Source organism: Aplidium turbinatum, chromosome 18 (genome assembly GCF_918807975.1).
Source record: "Aplidium turbinatum chromosome 18, kaAplTurb1.1, whole genome shotgun sequence".
Classification (NCBI taxonomy): domain Eukaryota; kingdom Metazoa; phylum Chordata; class Ascidiacea; order Aplousobranchia; family Polyclinidae; genus Aplidium; species Aplidium turbinatum.
The window spans coordinates 622,041-644,409 of record NC_137489.1 but is presented as its reverse complement, the minus strand read 5'-3'; the positions used below and the strand labels follow the sequence as shown (position 1 = coordinate 644,409).

The 22,369-nt window shown below is 39.0% G+C and overlaps 1 protein-coding gene and 1 non-coding gene across 2 annotated transcripts; both read left to right on the top strand.

Annotated features, from left to right (window-relative positions):
* The first annotated feature begins 4,950 nt into the window (after positions 1-4,950).
* Positions 4,951-6,104, top strand: LOC145787860 (uncharacterized). The gene has a single exon (XM_082599696.1). It carries the CDS (start codon positions 4,951-4,953, stop codon positions 6,082-6,084), a length of 1,134 nt encoding a protein of 377 aa, XP_082455822.1. The 3' UTR covers positions 6,085-6,104.
* A 15,847-nt stretch (positions 6,105-21,951) lies between these two features.
* On the top strand, positions 21,952-22,053 carry LOC145788017 (U6 spliceosomal RNA). Its single transcript, XR_014291478.1, has one exon. It is a non-coding gene; the product is annotated as a U6 spliceosomal RNA (small nuclear RNA).
* Positions 22,054-22,369: the final 316 nt, after the last annotated feature.

The following is a 22,369-nucleotide window of genomic DNA, read 5'->3' as shown; positions in this document are numbered from 1 at the left end:
TAATTATCCCTGCATAAAAAACCGAAACTTTACTTAAAAATGAATAACAAATATGATAAACTTTCCATTCATAACTTAACTTATCTATTACGCATAATGTTATACAACAATAGCTTATCTATGACGCATGCCGAGAAACATATGACGCATGATGTTACACAACAGTAGCTTATTTGGTAAACATTGTTTTAGGGTAGGCTGAAGTCTAATTGCTTCAAAAAGATGAAAATACAAACATTATCGCTATGAGGAGCTGATAGCCTGAATTAAAGTTGGAAGCTTTTTTGGAATTTTGTTTTGTTAACTTCGCAATGGGATTCACAAACAAACAGTGTTGTACGTTGATGCCGTCAATTTGACGGCGTCAATTGTCTGCGTCAACTTTTTGTTGACGCCGAGGCTAGCGCCGTCAGTTTATTTTTTAGTTGACGGAAGTGATAGCACCGTCAACTATTTTGCCGATTTTAAGCGTCAAGCGCTATGCGTCATTTTTCGTTTTCATGGAAAATCTCGTTTCACAATGAGAGTTAAATTTTGTTTGACGTTTTGACTTTCAGACTGATAGCAATGAACAATCTTTTTCTGTGGCAGCTGTTCGTCTATACAATTATGCAGTTTCAAGTTTGTTTGTCCATGGCCACCTAAAGATACGGTCTGATTTGTCACATTTTGCAGAAATTTCCAGGTTTTTCTAACTTTGGGCGAACGTTTAAATAAATTTTTCTAAAAATTAGATTTTTACGCTTTCTTCATTCTTTTCCCCAGATGACACAATAGGTTTTAACATCCTCAGATGTTGAAAAACAAAAAAAATTTGATTTCGAAGATTTTAGTCAGACTGTTAATTTTCAATAACAGTCTGATTTTGCGTTTTTCAACTTACTTTTTCTCATTTTCTACTGCTTCCCCAAGACAACAAAAAAGTTTTTGTCATTAGGAAACCGCAAAAAGTAAAAACATCTCAAAAAATGTCAATTAAGCACTAGCAGTAGCTGTAATCAATATCTGCAAAATGTGACAAATCAGGCCGCATCTCCAGGTGGCCGTGGTTTGTCGTATCCTGGGTTAATCTGAGTCGAGAAAAGACGAAATCGTTTTTCGCAGCTCGAAACAGTCTCAAAAACCAATCTCGTTAGAAGTCGAATACACAAGAATGGCGCACTAACGATAAAGAACCTTTGTCTATGCCAGCAGTTGATAGTCTATCCCAGAGGTTGGAAACCTAGGGATCGCGAGATATGGCTCTTTTGATGATGGCATCTGGTTCTCCGATATAATCTAAGATGGCACTTCTTAATTTGCATTTTAATTATCAATATTGCTGTAACTTTTTTTTGTAACTTTCCATAACGAAAACTTTCAATTCAACTTTCTTTAACGAAAACTTTTTTGTAACTTTCCTGGCTAAAATTAGCGCTGACGCTGACGCCATCAATTTCTGAGCTGACGCAGTACTTTACGCCATAAAGTTTTTAGGCAATTCGTGCTAACGCTGACGCCATCAATTTATTTCATTGACGCGTACAACACTGCAAACAAGCATTAATTTACTTTTAAGTATGTCAAAAATAGCATTTATGCTGAAAAAATCTTGGCAACACTATTAGGCCTATTTATAACGCACTCAACTCTGAGAAGGTAGTTTATCATCCCTTACTTTTAGAAATCTGTAGATTAGAAATACTTCGGTCAGTAAATGGTCATCCCATGGACTTCCAGAGTCGCATAGGGTCATAGTTTGAATATAAATTTATATTGCCAGGTTATCTTCTACCACTGCTACCAGGCGTTGGTCAGTCATAGGCCTACACAGGCCTTGCAATCCAACCTAGAAACATTGATGGTCGTCTTTGTAATATTGAATGACAGACCAACCGGAAAAGGTTTAATGTTGAAACTGTACTTTAACTTTCCAATCCCCATTTGAAAACTGCAGTGGATCTGCACATGCGCAGGTCACACCAAAATCTGTTTGGAATATTATGAAAAGCCTTTATCATCATGCCGAGCCTACTATACCCCATAATAAAACGTGGCACGGATAATTTGTATATGTGTTATTGTTACTGCATTGCATTGTATTGTTGTATAAAGGCTGTTGGGTGCTTTAAATAAACCAGGGATATCTAAAGAAGGGGATGCGAAGGCTCACAGTTATTGGCTCACGAATGGCTAACAGCTAATTTGTATTGTGGTGACAAGTTTTAGTGGGTAGGCTACGGTGTTCCCCCCCCCCCTTTTCGACAGGCTGTGGCTACTTTTTCTTGAAATACAATTCGTGAAAAGACGTTTACAGAAGAGTATTTTTTCGGTGTCATCGCATACAGACGAAATGATTCGGGAATTTTATGTTACAACTTTCCCACGAAGATATTATGGTTTTCCGCTGTGACCAACCAGTAAGCTGTATTTCTTAACAAAGCCTTTGCAGTTGGCTAAATGTAAAGCAAGTATACGGGTAGTTGAATTAACAAGTGGCCTAACTATGAGCATAACAGTGAGTATCCAGGCCTGATGCTAATAGCGTAATGCAGGTTACCATAACAAGATTTATAAAACTACTATCGGTGCCAATTGTCATTTTACGATAAGAGATTATTTACAATAAACAGAAGCCCTACTGTAAGATGTATTAAAAGCCTTAATCGTATCCCCTGATGATGAACTGTTTTATTTTGATCAACGACGCACGAGTACAAAATAATTGACACGGCGAGAAGAACACAATAAACATAGCCAGGTCAGAGACTTTAAAGAACCGGCCTGCCACGCCCCGTGGAGGCGGGGAGCGGCGTGGTTATGGGGTGGCGATGCACCCGGAAGGGAAGTCCACCAGCTTAGGTCGCGGGGGGCAGGCTGGGGAGACTAGTTTAGATATTCCTGAACTAAACCTTTTTTTCGAATTAAAACGAAAAGTCTTCTTCAACAGATTAATCATGTTCGATTAGCTGTAACCTCCCATATGAACTCCCTCCATTTTCTATTTCTTTTTTTGCTAGTACTTCTGGCATACTTTTATTCCCATAATTTGCTTGATGTTGTCGATATATTTTATTTTTTGTCGTCCTTTTGTTCGTTTGCCTCGCACCATCCCAGTCAACATTAAAGTTTCCAATGACTTTCTTCTTAATTAGATTCCAGTTATCGTCGATTCGTTGCGTAGTAAAAAATTCATTTGTTTTCTTTCCGTACAGCTGATGCGTAATGGTCTTCTGTGACATCACATTTCAAAACTTTTTTGATTGTTTAAGGTCACGTCTTTTGCATGTCAAAGTTCACATCCATATGTGGCTATTGGGAACACGAGAGTTTGCAATAATCTTAATTTTGTGTTTTTAACGAGACTAACCTTAATAACATAATTGTTTGTGGTTGAAACAAACATAATTTGTTACAAACAATTGAGCAAACGCATGGTTGAAAAGTTGGTAATTTTCAAAGCAAACCCACAAGCAAACGAGCTTTTGCAGTATCAGATTTACAAACGTTTTGTTGTTAATTCGAATCTACAATTTTGGTTTCTAAAGCAAAATCGTCAAAAAAAATTATGAAAATACATTTCCTTTGCATAACCCAATTAAGCCACATGTTTTAAATGACCAGCACTAACACATAATCGATGCAAATCGATGGTTTATATTTAGGTTCCCAACAAACGTTTCCTCGTCAGAGTCATATCAGACTGAAAGGTCGTGTCATTGCAGCCGAAGTGTGTTGCTCGTTAGCAGGAGTTGCACAACAGAGGAACAGGAGAAGGTGCCAATTAGAAAAACAGTTAAATAGACAAAAGTGAAGCTATTGTTCTCATGATACTGTTTTTAAGTTTTCTTTCTTGTAAACCTGAAGTTGATAGCCTACTTTCAAATCAAAAACTCGTACAATTTCGAGATGATGAGGTCTTGGCGTACTAATATTTATAAATCGGTCAGTCTGATGAAAATGTTTTATTTTTTATACAAGGAATTATCTGATAAAGTATCACAGTCAGTATGATATAAAGTTATTTAGTCGGAAGATTTCTTAAACAGCCCATGCAAGGGAGATAAGGACCGTTCAGACAGTTCACACTTCTACACATTCCCAAATGCTAAACTTTATACAATAGGCAATAGCCTACAATTCAGATATTTGAATTGCAATCGTGACTATACCCAGGGGCGCCAGAAGAGAGGGGATGCCCCATGCCCTCAAACTTTCTCTGGATGGGGGGGGGCAATGGTGCCCTTTTAAGGTCATGTGAGCACTGCACATTTTGCAATATAACAATTTCTGCTATTCGCTTTTAGCCTGACTATAATCTTTCATTTTTGCCTCAAAATAATATTCACAGCACAAAATTCTGTATCACAGTAGGTTACATCATTATAACATAGCATAATGCCCTTCCGTGCCATTGTTCTTTGTATACCGGTTTGTAGTTCTTGTATCATTACTCGATAATGAGCTGATTGATGAGCATTATCGCTATATGTTATCTTAAAACTTTAAAAAAATTGGCCTTTCAGCAACAAAAGTGCCCTTTTTTCATAATCCTTCCCCCGCCCACAGTTAAAAATCGTTCCGGCGCCCAGGCCCGAATTTAGGGGGGCAGAAGGTGCAGGTGCCCCGGGCCCCACGACGTGGAAAAAATGTGATTTTGAGTTATTATTTTTTTTTGTTTTAGCCTTTGAAGTTTCTGCAAAATGCAGTGCAGTGCAATGCTAGATTAATGCTACTGTTGACGTAGAGGTGGTTTTTCGTGCCGTAGGCGAGGAAATTTTGTTTGCATGGAGGCCCCCGATCTAAATGTGCCCCGGGCCCCCATCAGCTAAATCCGGCCCTGCCGGCGCCCCTGACTATGGGCCTATACCAACTTTTGTTCAGTGGTTACCTATCGAATCTTGATCGCTTAAACTTCAAGAATTCTTATTCCAGCAAAACTTAATTGTAATTGGTAAAAATCTTGTAAGTATGAAAGATGTACTGAACTCAACAACTTCTATTACGAATGTCATAAATACTTCCTTTCCTTTGGATTATGACCGAACAAAAGAAGTCGATTGGGTCATTCCTGTGTCAGTTAACTTGGCATTGATCTGCTTTACTTTGTGGATTCTGTATTCGCTTGTGCATCATGGAAGAAAAACAAAAAAGTGGAAAACAATTTTCCAAACAAACTTGGAGAAACTGAATTCCGGTCTGGTGTACACAAGCATTATTGCGTGCGCTGCGCTGTGCGTGGTGAGGCTTGTCACTAATCAAGCAGCCATGCATGTCGGATTTGGAGCAGACAAAGATAAGCAGTGTGACATCACAGCTGATGCATTGGTTGTCACTTACACTGTTCTTGTGTTTTCTACATACGTGTTTCTATGGATTCGCCAGCGGGCGTTCTATGTCAATCAAATGTTGAGTTTTTCTTTCAGCAAAGTTTTGCGAGGATTCAGCGCGATCAGCATTGCAGTCATTCTTCTATCTGGAACTGTGACCAGTTTAATCAACACTTTGCCAAACGACTACTCCTCAACTTCTTATGGTTGTGTATACAAACCAAACGAAAGCCTGAGGGCGCCCTATATTATAAGTGGAGTAGTATCTGTTTTCCTGGGGCAAGTTATATTATTCGGGTTATTTATATACCCACTTCAAAAGGGAGTTAGTTTTAAAAATCTCACACTTCGCTTTCGCTTCAATTCAAGAAGTGGCGAGAAGGAACCTTCAGACAAAGGAATCAAAAGTACGACAAGTGATCGAGTCGGGAGTGTAGAGCCTGGTACAGGAACAACGACAACGACAGAAAAGAAGCTCACTGCTTTGAAAGATCGTCGGAACGTGATTATGACGTCTCGGCCTCCTACGTCACACGCAGTGAAGCGTATCATGAAACGCACCTTAGGATTCGCAGTCGCTTTATTGTCTACAGACGTGTTCCTATTGATAATTTCCAACTACGTCATACCCGTCAGAAGTCATCGCAGACTGTCAAACATGGCCTATGACATCAACTCGCTTCTAAACTTGCTGTTTGTTATTTTCTCGTTTGTTAATTATAAAAAAATGCTTTTCTCGCCTTTCTTCACTTACGAATCGGAAGAGTCGTCTTGACGCGTCGCGCGGAAGCCGCAGGGAGGTGATATCTTCTGGCTGCACCAGTGAGATCATTGTGGAAACGGGAAAGTGTTGGAATGTTTTGTCAAAGAATGGATTTTGCTTTCTTCTAGACCTCTGCTATGTTTGGCATATATTGTTTTTCATTGCGATGACCAGAACAAACTGCACTGATGTGAATGACACTAAAAGTTTCCCGAGGAAAGTTTGTTACATTCGAATGCAATAAACAAGACACAAGTTAGCGCAACTCACTCCAAGAAAATATAACTCTTGTTCTGGTTGAAAGGATTCCAACAATTGCAGCATTGGAACAGTTTCCATCATTAAAAGCAGTGGCAGTCAAACTTCGATACTATGCCACTCTCGGTACTATGCCACTTTCTCTCGGTCCCAAAGGGTGGTATAGCATCAAAGTTTGAATTTTTATCGAAGTGTAGCCTAACCTACTAGGCTACTGTGTGATGTGCAGTATGACCATAGAAAAAGCTCAAAACCTGCTCTCCTGGGCCACATCAAAGCGGTCTTTTACCTGAGGATGGGTTTCTTTTATGTCCGGTTTTCTTTCTCCATCCTATTATTATTATGATGACTGCTCATCCACATCAATATTGGAACTGGCAAATTCAATCCACAACACTTTTTATTAGGCTGTCATTCATTACTACATGTGTGCTTCTCTCTGTTTTTGTTTTGTTTTTGCTGTTTTGTTTTTAGGTTTTGTGGCCGTGCTAACTATTGACATATAAGCCTACTAGCCTACATGATTTTCTATTGAGGCACGTTTTAAACCTTTCAAAATTTTGCCACCTTTTCTCGTTCATTAACGTGCTGGTCGGCTTATATATGGACCATTGTAGTTAGTAGGCTAATATATTTTTAGTCCAGGACGCGTTAATGACGAAAAATAAAATGAACAAATAAACCTCAAAAGTTAATCCCCTTGGAAAACCATTTTGATCCCATCAGCCTTCTACAGTATAACTGGGGGGGGGGGGAGGGGTTGTACTCTCTAGATGTGAAGAACAAAATGCAAATATGAAGTTGCATTTTGTTGTTGCGATACATGGTTTTATTAGCTTGAAATTTTGGACCGCTTGGCTGCGCTAACGACGGCTAAACTTCCTCTTAATTTACTTTTTATCTAAAATGATTCGAGAAGACCGTTCACGTGCATGCAGCGCTGCATCTGCTGCGGCGGCCTACGAATTGCAAGTACGATTACGGTTACGTCCAAGCAAGGCACAATTGACGAACTATTGGAATGATCTTCAACGAACTGTTTGTATACTTCTATGCTGTTTTAATAATATCTACCGTATCGTTTTTCGTTAGTCTTGCGAGGCTTGGTGCATTGCGTTCTGAAATGGCTTTGCCCGTGGTAGGATTTCTTTCTGTTTTTTTTACCTACCTTGCTCTTCATGATGAGCTAACGCCTCAAGAGTGTTCCCCTCAAGACCATCAGCACTTTTGGTAACGCATCAAGGTCGATTCATATAGCAACTGTCTTTTTGTTTTGTTCATTATTATATTTTACTCATAAATTTTTACAGTAATTCACTTGCCTTTTTATCTTCGTGTTTTTTTTAAAAACTTTTTATTGATATCTGATATGTTGCGACTGTAGGCTACCATAAATTTAAACTGATTGTCCTGCTTTGGTATCATGCACGTTATAACATCTGCGTTTTGTCGCTTCTACCTTTTTCTAGAATTCTGCTATGTTTCTTACATAGGTGTTTTTTCGTTGTGATGGTCAGAAATAAAAACAAACGAAGCTGAACTAAAATAGAATTGCAAGTCAATAAATGAATGAAAGCGGTTTTTGTCACGTGACGTGCTTCTGATGTTTGGCAGGCTAGACCTAGGCCCAGTGCCGGTCTTTGGGATGTGCAAACCGTGCGATCGCACAGGGCCCGCAAATCAGGGCGCCCGCAATTTACTCAAAAAATGCAGTAATTTTGTCATTTTCAGTGGAAAAATTTAACAAGTGAATTCAACAAAGGAATTAGCAACAAGAAAACATAGAGACTCAACGAATTCAACCTATTTCGTTACCTGAACATTTCGTACCCTGAAATGATCGAGAAAAAAAAACGACATAGCCGAAGTCGCTGATCGGAGTTGCCGCAAATATTTCAAAATTTCTCGATCTTTTCAGGGGACGAAATAGGTCGAAATTTAACTTTGTTGCACGATTTCAGGGAACGAATTTTTCAGGGGACGAAATAGGTTGCATCCAGACTGAACATAGAGACATAGCTTTATTTCCGAAAAATGCCAAAGAAAGCATGATCTTATCCTTTTGCTATGCCACCGGACAGCACCATTTTACAGTAGTATTCATACCTGAATTTTTGTTGAACATGCTCTCAGAATGCCCCAAATGCAAAGTAATTTTTCAAAATTTTCTGGGGGAGGCCCCCCAGACCTCCCGCCGTTGGTTGTCGCCTTCGAGGATCACGCCGCCACCACCTCCCCTCCCCTTTCAAAGTACCTAGCTACGCTACTGAATTGGATTATTGTCATTGGGGCCCGCAAAGCATATTCCGCACAGGGCTCGAAATACCCTAAGACCGGCACTGCCTAATAGGCCTATATTGTAATTCGTATAAACATCTTCAATTCGAGTTTGACCAAATTAAACAATAAATTTTTTGGTTTCTCACCGTGGCAATTGTCTCCTAATTTTACGTTTAGACTAATCAAGATTCAGTTGCATAGCCGAGTAGTGAGAGCCCTGGAACGGTACCGGTAGGCTACTCAAAAGGGCGCTGGTTCGACACCGCTCAAACTCAAAGCGTGTGGCTGTGTCTTTAAGGCAGGACACTTAAAGACGACATGGCTGAAGGTGGACACGAAGATTGGCTTCCTTGCCTTCCCGTCTACTTAATCTAAATCTTCATTATCATCGCATCGCAATGATTCCCGGCAACAATTAGACTTCAACAATCGGAAAACTTCATTCTGTCAATCTCGGTGACCGGGCCGCGAAATTTTTTTTCCCACGAGATTTTTGTCTCATTGATTCTATTCTAGTCAATCTAAAAGTAAGATTTTCCGAAAGTGTTTTGAGAGATTGGTTGATTCAGATTGCGAAATAACTATTTGCCAATGAAATTGTGCAATGATAATAAAATATAAGCTTTCCCTAACCCTACTTCTTTGAAAAGCTCTTGTGATTCAAAACCTTTACAAGAATGCGAAACTGCCAGAATTAAGCTCTGCAAGAAGCTTTCTCAGTCCGAGGATAAAAATTCAATCAATCAAAAAACAGTCTGCGTCGTCGCTCATAAAAGGGAATTCAAAATATATTGATTGATTGATTGGTTATAGGCCTATGGTGTCTGGGGGTTTGGTTTGGCTTTTGAATCTTTATTCTCGGATTGATAAAGCCTTGATAGGTTATTCCTGGTAATTTCGCATACTTGTAGAGGCTCTTGACGCATGGCCGGTCAGCGAAATTGACCGGGAGAAGTTTTTCGATTGTTGAAGTGTTGTTGCCGGGGAATTATTCTATCCGTTAGGTGTCGCTGAATGGAGAGCAGTCCTTAGAATGCGTTGCTCAAGCGCACACCCCGAGAATCGAACCAGCGCCGCTTGATCTTGGAGCTTCTTCGTTCACAAAGTCACGCGCCAACCAACTAAGGTACAGTGACGTGCGGTGAGGTTCCTAGATGGTGAGGCAGTGAGGCACTAACTTTTTCAAGTCACTTTTACAATAAAATTTTTTAACAACGAAAATGGTATCATACTAATCAAAAAAATTAGCAGCATGCTTTCACATTTATTAAAAATAAAATCCATGCGCCAATCCTTTTGGACTAAAACATTTGTGACTTTGTTGTATAGACCCTTCTTTAGTCCTAACATTATCACTAGATATTGAAAACAAGAGACAGGGAAAGCAGAAAAGGCAATTTTTAAAGCATAGCCACTAGGGTGCGGCTGGTGCCCCATGATTTTCAAAACTGGAATTGATTGACCCTTACTTTTTTTTGTTGGGGAGGTTAGGGGTATAAAACAATCTGTTAAAATTTCAAGAAAAATAAACAATGTTTAGGGGTAGCAGGTCACCCCCAAACTTTTGAACCCCCTCGCTCGCCCCGATAATCACGATTTTACAGTATCTACAGTTATACTTGGGCTAGAGAGTTGATTTATAGCTCAAAATGACCAGAAACCTCATACTTATATTAGTCTTTCTAACATTATATAGGTCTATATCCTTGAGAAATAAAAATGATGAGAACTATTTTTCTCTTGTACGACAAGAATTATTTGGCATTAATGGTATATAATATACATAAAATTTATTTAAAAAACTTGTTCTATAACCGTGTAAGTGTGTAACTAATACCTACTTTTAAAATAATTGGTAACTATTGTAATTTGCATATTTAATTTTAACAGAAACAAACATTCAACACATTGCAAGGTAAAGTGTAAGGTAGTATTGCATTAATTTATAATGCTAGAAACCACGATGCTGATTTCAGATTTTTCTTTCTTTGATTTGGTGGCTGATGTCTGGCATTCTCAACCACTTGCAGGATATCTTGATGACGATCTTCTCTCTCTGCTGCCCCCAAAAAATCATGGCATAGCTTTACCCCTCTCTCGGCGGCATCGTTGACCACATGAAGACTTTGTACAATAGTATTAGCTTTTTTGTACTGCTCATCTTCTAACCATTCTTTAATTGGTCGCGAGAGGAAGGTATGCCCAATCTTTAATGCCTCGAAAAACATCCACGAACCACTTCCAAAAAATTGTATCAAATCCATGGATTCTTCAGTAGGCATTCTGGGAAAATACGGTCTGCCAAAACCTGTTCCATATCGGTTGGAAGCAGTTGTGGATCTTACCGAGAGCAAACAATCAGCCATTTTCAGCTTCTCTTCGGGAGGGACATGTTGACTGAAAAGAGCCAATGGCACCAGTTCTTCTGTGAGATACCAAAGATGGTTTGCAAAGCCTCTGAGGGCAGACGTAGCAAGCGTATGGTCAATACGAACATAATGCAATAACGAGTTAATTAAACCAAGATCATTCTTAGGTGCAGTGTCAGGATCAGTGGTTGTCAACCACCATGGAATGTAACAATAAACTACAAACTGGACAAATTGGTGGATTTTGGTCTGTTGCAGTGGTGTAACCACTTTTGCTTTGGGCAATTCCGTCACAATTTTAGAACTCATTAAATCCATCTTCAAGCAATACAACAACTTTGACATCCAACGTGTTTTATGCATGGCACCTGGTTTACGAAATGCAAAGTTCTTGACTATCTCACTATCACCAAGATAAACCAGCGTCAAATGCACCAATTCTTTATAATCACCACGTACAAACGATTGTGTCAATGCATTGTTACATAGATAGACGCTAGCCAGACGCTTCTGTCACAATTGTGTGAATAAGTCCAGACAGTGCAGTTGGACGTATATTGTTACGCACTGCTGTCGAAACTATAGATGGTGACTTCAAAATGTTATACGGCAAAAATATTGATGTTCCTGACTTCATTGTTCTTTTATGAAAACGTTGCTTTTCTGGTTCATTGAAAATGTTATCACTTGGAACTTCTGTTACCAACTGATGATCGTGTTCTTCGTCACTGTTCTCAGTGGCGAAGGTTGACTTAATGTCCTTTCTTTCTCGTTCTTGTTGATTTCTTGTTGTTTCTTCGGCTTTTCTCTTCCTTGCTTTGCTTTCTGTTTTGGCTAAAACTTAGTCAGGTCCTCCCATCAAAGCTATTCGATCACTCAGCATCGACTGGAAGAATTTTTTGTCATCATCATTTACAATCATTTCCATCACATTTCTCGGCCAAAATTTCATGGTTTGTTCAATCTTTGTAATTTTTAATTCTTGTCTTTGGTTTTCCTTTGGATCTATCTTTTACTGCAATCTTGAGTATGTTTTTCATGCCTGAAAATAGTTTTAATACCTCATCTGACATCTTACTTGGAGATAAATTTGGTATGCGTGCTTTTGCACGCATACCAAATTTACTTTGGGCAATTTACGAATGGAAGAACCTCTTGAACTGTTAAATTTGCTGCATCTCTTGCATTTGTCCTTGTTTCATTGTGATTAGCTAAAAAGCAGAGCAGGACCTGCTTTGCGGTAGGTAGACGACTACCTTTTATTTGTTTATTATCAGCACATGGGATTGTCTCCAGAATGAAGAAACGTGGGTCTGCAGTTTGTCTAGTGCTAGTCATTTTAAACATAATATTGGCCTAAAGCAATAAATCTGAAAAAATACAGTAGGCCTATTCAGTGGCGTACGCAGGGTGGGGGGCATTGGGCCATGCCCCCCCCCCCCCCCCTTAAAATGTTTTAGTAGTTAACGACGTAGATTAAGGCATTTAATATGTTTTGCATTGCTCTGTCAAAGCAATTACTGTAACAATGTTGTTTTATAGACTAAGCCAATACGAAATACATGGCCCAATCCACCTACCCCACCCCAAGTATGCCAATGTAGCATAGCGTTCTGTAAGCCTATTATAGTGATTAGTGAGAAAGGATTGGATAAAGTCTAAACTAAAACCACACTGGGATATCATGAAGACGTCTGGGATATCAATGGCCAGTGGCATAGCCAAAGGGGGGGGGGGTTGGGCCTTAGGGGTTAGGCTACAACCCCCCCCCCTTTTGGCACGCGTGTGACGTCACGATATTGAGAATGATGCTTTCAGTTTCTTTATGCTTGGGAATGATGGTTTTAGTCTAAAAAAAACTTGCCTAATTTTAAACAAAACTGCATTAAAAGAGCGAGTTTTGCCAATACCAAACATTCAAATATCTCAGCCAGGAATTAACAACAAGAAAACATAGAAACTTAGCTTTATTTCCGAAAAATGCCGAAGAAAACATGATCTTATCCTTTTGCTATGCCACCTGACAGCACCATTTTACAGGAATATTCATACCCACATTTTTGTTAAAAATGCTCTCAGAATGCACCAAATTCAAAGTAATTTTTCAAAATTTTCTGGGGGAGGCCCCCAGACCCCCCGCCGCTGGGTGACATCTTAAGCGAAAACGCCGTCGGGCTTCGCCCGCCGGTCGTCAAAACCCCCTCTTTCAAAATTCCTGGCTACGCTACTCTCAATGCCCCCCCCCCCATTGAGAAAATCCTTGAGAAAAACAATCGAGTAGTGACTACATAGATGTAAGTTTTTACAAAGATGTTCTATTATCTCTTGGCTAACCATTCGTTGTTACGGTTGGATTAATCTGTGGTTATAATTATTATGATGTCGCATGTTCATAAATATAAAAACCCTAAAACACCATTTTTGGCAATATCTCTTTTTCTAACTTAAATAGACCTATATAATGTTAGAAAAACTATTATAAATATGAGGTTTCTGGTCATTTTGAGCTATAAATCAACTCTCTAGCCCAAGTATAACCAAGTATAACCGCATACTTGCGGCGTAGACTTTTTGTTTGCGCTAACCAGGCTTGTCCATGGGAATGGGATTCCCACAGGAATCCCATGGGAAATGTCCCATGGGATGGGATGGGATGGGATGGGACAGCACGAATTGCATTTCCCATGGGACAGTAGCTAGGCATTTTTATTTAAAAAATGATATGAATTGTCATAGATAGACAAACTTTTCTGAACTTTAAAGTTGACAAAGTCAATAAATTCTGTCGTTTTGTATCTCTTTTTGTACATTTAGTCCTATCTAGTACACATTAGACTTAAATTTCCATAAATTTAATAACATTTATTGAATTGTATTTTGATGGGAATCCCATGGGATGGGATGGGATGGGACGGGACAGGCATGAATTGCTATGGGATGGGATGGGACAGAAAAAATGTCCCATGGACAAGCCTGGCACTAACGCTTGCGGCCACATTTTTTTGGATAGTTTGCGCTTGAGGCTGCGCCGTAAAGTTTTCGCAGTTTTTTAGCGCATAGCGTCAACGCATACTTTTTAATGTCTTAGTTGTTGTTTTTTTGTCAAACTGCGAAATGTTGACGTCTTGCAATTGCCCATTGTTCTAGTGTTGTGTCACAGTGTGAAGTTTTTTTAGTCAAGCAGTGTTGAAGGCGTTTGTAAGCAATTGTAAGCACTTTAATTTATATTAGTTAAAGTGCCCCTGACAGGTTGGATCCAAGTATAGTAAATTTTTAAAGCATTTCCTAGCGCAGAATTACACTTAGCGAACTTTTTAATCTTAACCTCGTAGCTCGACTGGTTAGTTAGGGCGTAATTTAATCAAACAACTGCTCCGCAGCGCCACCACAGGCGAAACTCCATATTTCACTGCTCTGGGACGACTTTGGTGATATTACGTCATCCTAAGTGGACGTCGTTAGCAACAGATGAAACAAATGCTTTCTAGATGTAATTGGTGGATCACAGTTTGGTCGGAGTTGGTACAAGCGGTTGCTTTTTTCGAAGATTTATTGTTTTTTGCAGTTTACTAAAACTGTACTGGATACGTTCCTACAAAACCTAAAATATACTTGAAGTGAAAAATGAAGAAATCGTACGAATCATCATTCATATTTAATTCATCATCACTATTCAAAAATAAATAAAAGTTCTCTCTCTCTCTCATAATGTGCCTTCAGTTGGCCATTGAAATCCTGTGTAACGGCCATCTGGATCTGGAAAATTGTTTCGGATTCGCCAAACAATGCATGACGGCATCACAATCCGATTGTTGCTTCCGAGAGCATCACCTTGTAGTATACACTCCAACACATGCCTGTCGGCATTTTTACTTGAGTGGTATTAACAAAATCATCTTCAGTGAAGTGAACATATACGACTAGTTTTGTATAGCCCATCCCACTTTCGAACACTTGAAGAAAACTTTGACCATTTTCTTCTCAGTACCTTGTTTTGTGGAAAAGTGGTAAAAGAAAGCACACGGTCTTTGTTACTGACAATGTCACATAAACAGCAATTTGTAGGCATTGCTTCAACCATAAATTAAAGGTACTGTTTGTGAGATACTGTTGTTGCACTGCAAATGGCTATAGCCAGATTAGGACAAATAAAAAAGTATGAAAATTGTAGCCCTATGAAACTGCAATTTCAATTCAATTGAGATGCTGTTTGATAAAAGTAAACTCAACCTATTTGATCGAAACCTGATAGTAATAATAAGTTTACTATTTCATTTCGGTAATTCTTAATTTGCAGATGCTTTAGACCAACAGAGCCCCACACATTCACGTTTTGCAGTAGCCCCGTACCATACTTTACCAAGTCATCACAGAGAAAGAATGTATCCTTCCCGCTTACTGTGACGTCACAGCAGTGTTGTCGTTTTTATTTTTGCAATTGAATGAGTGCCAGATTCGTCGATGTCAACGAAAGTTTGCAAGCGTGTAACTTAGTAGTCTGTTGATATTTTTTACGATTTGCTGGTCAGGGAAGTTTGTTAGTGTCATCTTTTTGGTATCTTAGGTAAATTTAGCGAATTTATTTACCTGTCAGAGGCACTTTAAGTCTTGCATTTTGGGGCAAATCAGAAACTTCTCAGGCATTGAGCAGTGCAGCCTATGTATCTAAACAAACTCAAATATTTGGTCTCCGACCGTGATTGCTTGCATGATGTTGTACTCTGTATGTTATATGTAGTACATTACTTTGCCTTTGCCGGTTATTCTTGTTGTAGGCTATATAGCGTAGTAATGTGTAGGCCTTCATAGGCCTACAGTAGGCTATCAAGCTAAGGTAATTTTTACTTGACAATTTATACATTCTGTTGCGTAAGTATGTAATTATATATGTTTTGTAACTTGATGAGCAGTTTAGCAAAACATGCATCCAGGGGCCGATTGTGAGAGGCTTTTGAGTAGCCTACTGCCAGGGATATCTAGAGAAGGATATATTCGCAGCGATTGCCTTATTCTAATGACACTACCAGGGCGGTAGTTTGTAGTGCTTTAAACATGTGGTTCTTTTTAAAATTGTAGAAAGTTTTGTAGTGCAGCTGGTACAATGAGCTACAGAAGACAGTTAGCAAATGTTACATAGAGTAGGTATATTTAAAGAATACTTGTTTACAAGGACAGTTGAACAGTTACCAGTAAGCTGTTTTTTATAACGAAGCCTTTGCGGGAGGCTAGATGTAAAGCAAGTATATGGGTAGTTGAATTAACAAGCAACCACGAGCATGCTGTGAATATCCAGGCCAGATGTTAATAGCACAATGCAAGTTATCATAACAAGATTTATTAAACTACTATCGGTGCCAATTGTCATTTTACGATAAACACAGATTATTTACGATAAACAAAAGCACTTCTATTGTCAGATGTAATAAAAACCTTCGTATCCACTTCTTTAGATATCCCTCCCTACTGCTAATAACACTAGTAATGCTAACTATCCTTGAATGCTAATAACAAAGAGTTGCGCAGTTCAGAATCTAAACTTGCTTGTGTCTGGCAGTTTTGTCTTCCATTAACCCACTTTTTAAAAATCTTATTAGAAAAAAGGGTGTCCGACGTTTTCTTCGTAAACAGTTCTTCGTAAAGCAATTCTTCGTAAGCAATTTTTCGTAAAACAATTCTTCGTAAAGTTAATTCTTTGTAAAACAATTCTTCCCAAAGCATTTATTCGTGCATGCAATGGAGATTTGATGTATACGAAGAAATGCTTTACGAAAAATTCTTTTACGGATTTCATTTCACCAACAACTGTTTACGAACAATTGTTTTACGAAGAATTGCTTACGAAGAATTGCTTTACGAAGAATTGTTTACGAAGAATTCGCCTATAACCGAAAAAAGCATAGAGCTTACTGAGAGAATTATGGCATTAAAAGCAACATCAGTCTTATTCAAACGGAATTATTTTAAAAATAGTGTTTTTTATAATGGATTTTTAGAGAGCGACAGTTAGTATATTACTAACAGTTAGTATAATACTAGAATTTTCTTGATAGGCATAATTATGCTACAGTTTCTTACACTACAGTCCAGGGGTCACCAACCTTTTTTGCATGCGGGCCACTTTGGCACTAAGGAGAGCTGTGGCGGGCCGCACTAATAAAATGTTAGGTAGGTTGACTCTTATGCTAGAAAACAACGCATTTCGTACCCAGTATCCAGCGTTACATGTTGTTCATATTTATGTTAGAATACCGTAGCAACAAAATTAATCGAACAACGCTACTGCCAGGCCAAGCTCCTTTTACAACACTTTTGACTTTTTTAACAATGCCTAATAAATAGAGGCCACTTGTTTTGTGCACTTATAGCGAGGCGAGCGGTTTCATCAGAATATTCATCGCCAAGCAAGAGTGGTGTTGTTACTCCGCTTCGCAAAAAATATCTTGCAGTTAACAGTTTCAGTAAACAAGGAAATGTTTGACACATCGCAATACAGGCAACAATAGTGACCTGCAAACATATCAGCGAAAAATAGGCTCCAATAACAGGGAAAAAGAAACCAGGTACCATCTTCTCTTCTCTCGTGTTGTCGCTATATGTCAGGGCATCCGTTGGTTAACCACTGCCTGGTGTCGTCATCGATGAAAACTAGGCCTTCCATACCATGAGGAGGTCTGTATAGCCGGCAATCCATGATAATGTGTGCTGCCGTCTGCATTTCACCACACTCACAAGCAGCACTCTCTGCCGACGAAAGCAAGTACGTTCACGTGGCCACTAGGGTGGGCCGTTTTTGACTTTTTTTCGAAATTCAAAAACGGCTAGTCATAAAAAGTGGCACATGCATGAAAAAATTACGTGTGAAAAATTTCATCAGTTTGGGGGTGCATCTTCTGCCCCCGCAGGGGGGTCAAACTTTCAATTTTTTGAAAAAAAATGGGGAAATTTCACTTTCCGTTTTAACATAATTTTTTTTATAATTTTTCTAATGGCTAGTTATAAATTGTAAGTGGGATGTACCCAGAACTTTCCTATGTAAAGGCATGTTCGAAGCTTAAGGTTTACTGCCCCCGCATCGACGACGAAAATGCTGAATTTTCACCAATTTGAGATGCTATTTTGTCATTGCTCAATAAACAAACTTGTCGAAAAAAGGGCGAGATGGTGTTAACGCTGTACGCTCATTTATGTTCTGTCCATTAACCTTGCAGGATGATACGAATGAGGTACGAACATCAGTACATATTTATGATAAAAAGTTACAAAAAAAAATGAATAACGTTTTGAAGTCAAATTCTAGAGGTGGGCCTAAATTTCAGCAAAATTTGGACCAAATGAAAGAATCTGCAAAGCAAAAATATTTGAAATCAGTTGTTGTAGCCTGAGTGTTCCAATTTTCTGCAATGTACTTGCCCGCAGGAAAATCGTGTCCCTGTTACAGAACAACAGTTCCTTCTTGATCAAAGAACAACTCGCATAATGGTGATTGATAAACATGATAAATCGCCCACAAAATCTAATTTTAAACGTTTTCCGAGGAGAGTCGCAACTCAAATGGAAAGTAGGCCTATCATGTGCATAAATTTGCAAAGCATATATTTTGATGGCAGAAAAGATTAAACCATCAAACAAAATGAAATTGCTGGGCGACTTCGAAAACATTTCGCAGTTGAAGAACACATTACTTTACTTGAGGAGCCAAGTTCTCATTTCAATGGTCATTTTATTGTAGCCAACTGATCTAATGTGTCAATAGCTACCGGGATTCTTGAATATCTTGGATCCAATAAAATTAGCTACGATAATGTAATGGCAATTGGATGCGATGGAACCGCAATAAACACAGATCAAAAAGGCGTCGTGATAAAGCTCCTGAGAGATCATTTCCAAAAGCCACTTTAATGGTTAATATGCCTACTCTATAGTAATGAATTGCCTCTTAGGCATCTTATAAAAGATATGGCAATACTGGCAGACCTGATAGCTTCACTGGGCCCATTCGCAGCTAGCCACTGTCACACAACCAGATGTTGTAAAATATAAAGCAGTTCCGGCAACAGAGATTGAAATTGATGAAAATGACCTCAGCACTGACCAAAAATATCTTCTACACATGCACAGAGCAGTGAAAAGTGGAGATATATCAATTCATTTCGCTATAGGAGTCCAGGTATGATGAACCACTCAAGATGGTTGAACACAGCCAATAGAATTCTACGTTTATATGTTGCATCTAACGCGTCAGCTGTATTAGTGGAACGTGTGGACCATATTATGAATGTTTATATTCCAGTATGGTTTGCCATTATAAAGGAAAGCAATTTCACTAATGGTCAAAAACATTTCTTTAAAACTCTACACTCTGCTCAGAAGCTATCGAATTAAGCTCGCAATATCCTCAACAAAGTAATATAGAGGAATGTGTTTTATGCCCATCCTGAAAACATTTTGATTGCAATCATATGTTATACCAAAGAGTATATGTAAGGGAACTATAGGATGGAGAAGAATTTTCATTTCAAGAATATTATCACCTCACAGCACTCCTCAGCAAAAATTCACCCTGTCAATATTGCAGTTCAGTTCCGAACGTTACTTTGAGATGATAGACTGGCAAAATATTCCAGTTACGGAACCCCCAGCGATGCGTGGTGTTGACAGCAATGTGATAAAAGAGCACATCAAAACAAAGATGCCTTCACAACAGTTGTTTTCTACGTTTTCTCTGCCACACACAACAGATGCTCATCACATGTGGTGGACAGCGTTGAAAGAGATGGGTAGCCTACATTAAAGCAATATTACAATCAAGGAAAAAAAATTCCTAGGTTCCAGTCGAAACAAGATTTTATGATTCATTAGACTTCAGCCAGAACTAAATTTGAGCAAAATCTGGAGAACTGGCTAAAAGACCTTGTTGTTTGTTGTATTTTTGACACAAATTCGTTTTTTTTTTGTTAACACAAGTTCTTTTTTATCGTTACATTGCTGTCAAACAAAGTTTACTCTTGTATGTAGTTCTGTAGTAGCCTATCAAGTGAACGTTTAATGGTTTGTAAATGACAAATTTGTGTAAACAAAATCATGATAACAATTCACGTGGAACTGTACAGTAGGCTACATTCCATTTACGGAACCTGCAGATCATATTGCTTTTATTCTGAAGTAAATTATAGGATTGCGTTTTATAGCTGCAACTGATCAAACGTAGCCTACTATTGCTTTTAATTTAAGCAAGATTACGTCTTATAGTTTGTCAGTTCGTATCAACCTGCAAAGGTAGTGGACAGAACATAAATGAGCGCACAGCGTTAACACCATCTCGCCCTTTTGCGACAAGTTTGTTTATTGAGCAATGACAAAATAGCATCTCAAATTGGTGAAAATTCAGCATTTTCGTCGTCGATGCGGGGGCAGTAAACCTTAAGCTTCGAACATGCCTTTACATAGGAAAGTTCTGGGTACATCCCACTTACAATTTATAACTAGCCATTAGAAAAATTATAAAAAAAATATGTTAAAACGGAAAATGAAATTTCCCATTTTTTTTTTTAAATTGAAAGTTTGACCCCCCTGCGGGGGCAGAAGATGCACCCCCAAACTGATGAAATTTTGCACACGTAATTTTTTCATGCATGTGCCACTTTTTATGTCTAGCCGTTTTTGAATTTCGAAAAAAAGTCAAAAACGGCCCACCCTAGTGGCCACCCCCGCAAGTACCGACTTTGGGAAACTAAACTTGCTACAACTGTCGTCAGTGGCGTACGCAGGGGGGAGCCATTGGGCCATGCCCCCCCCCCCCTTAAAATGTTTTAGTAGTTAACGACGTAGATTAAGGCATTTAATATGTTTTGCATTGCTCTGTCAAAGCAATTACTGTAACAATGTTGTTTTATAGACTAAGCCAATACGAAATACATGGCCCAATCCACCTACACCACCCCAGGTATGCCAATGTGGCATAGTGTTCTGTAAGCCTATTATAGTGATTAGTGAGAGAGGATTGGATAAAGTCTAAACTAAAACTATACTGAGATATCATGAAGTAGTCTGAGATATCAATGACGAGTGGCGTAGCCAAGGGGAGGGGGGTTGGGGGTTACAACTTCACTTTGGCACGCGTGTGGCGTCACGATATTGAGAATGATGCTTTCAGTCTCTTTATGCTTGGGAATGATGCTTTCAGTCTAAAAAAACTTGCCTAATTTTAAACGAAACTGCATTACAAGAGCGAGTTTTGCCAATACCAAACATTTAAACATCTCCGCAGTCAGGAATTAACAAGAAAACATAGAGACTTGACTTTATTTCCGAAATATGCCCAAGAAAACATGATCTTATCCTTTTGCTATGCCACCTGACAGCACCATTTTACGGGAATATTCATACCCACATTTTTCTTGAAAATGCTCTCAGAATGCACCAAATTCAAAGTAATTTTTCAAAATTTTCTGGGGGAGGTCCCCCAGACCCCCCGCCGCTGGGTGTCGTCTTAAGCGAAAACACCGTCGGGCTTCGCCCGCCGGTCGTCAAAATCCCCCCTTTCAAAATTTCTGGCTACGCTACTCTCAATGGCCCCCCCCTGTCAAAATCCTGCGTACGCCACTGACTGTCGCTATAAAGTTATGCGGAAGAACAATCATCAGAATGGCACCCCCAGACCAAGCACAGCGCCCTTGTCAGGGCAAACAGCACCAGCTATTGTAGGTCAAGGAGTGACCATTCTGCAACTAAATGTTGAAGGCACCACCACCGCTAAACTAGACATCATCACACCAGGTACCATGAAACAAACGCTTGTGGAACTCACCGAAAAATTGTAATTTATGAACAGTCTTCCCTCTAAAAAAGCAATGAGTTGGTTTTTCATCCTTTTTGTGAGAATCTATAAAACCGTTTTTCTTTTATTATAGACAACTGTCACTTGCGGTGCTCATCAGCGTGGCAAGAATTTGTTGATTAACAACATTTTGCAGTACTTGCTTCGGCAGTACATATACTATAATTGGAACGATACAGATTAGCATGGCTCCTGCGCAAGGATGACACGCAAAATCGTGAAGCGTTCCATATTTCTTAAAAAAAAAAACGTTTTGCAGTAGCCTAGACCTACTAAGCTAAATATTTTCATAATACAATCAGAAAAAGTCTCTAAATTTATATGTAATATATTGCCAATTTTTATAAATTGAGTTGGCACACCGACCCATTTTGCCAACAAAAACTTGCATAAAGAGAACACTGCTCGTGAAACACAATAACGGTGAAACTCGCACTAGTGTTTACATGACATTTGCAAACTTAAAATAAGCAACCCTATGCTCACAGACAATTTCAAAATTCGAAAACAGACGTTTTAATCAACCACTGGGACAGTGTGGCTAGACATCGCA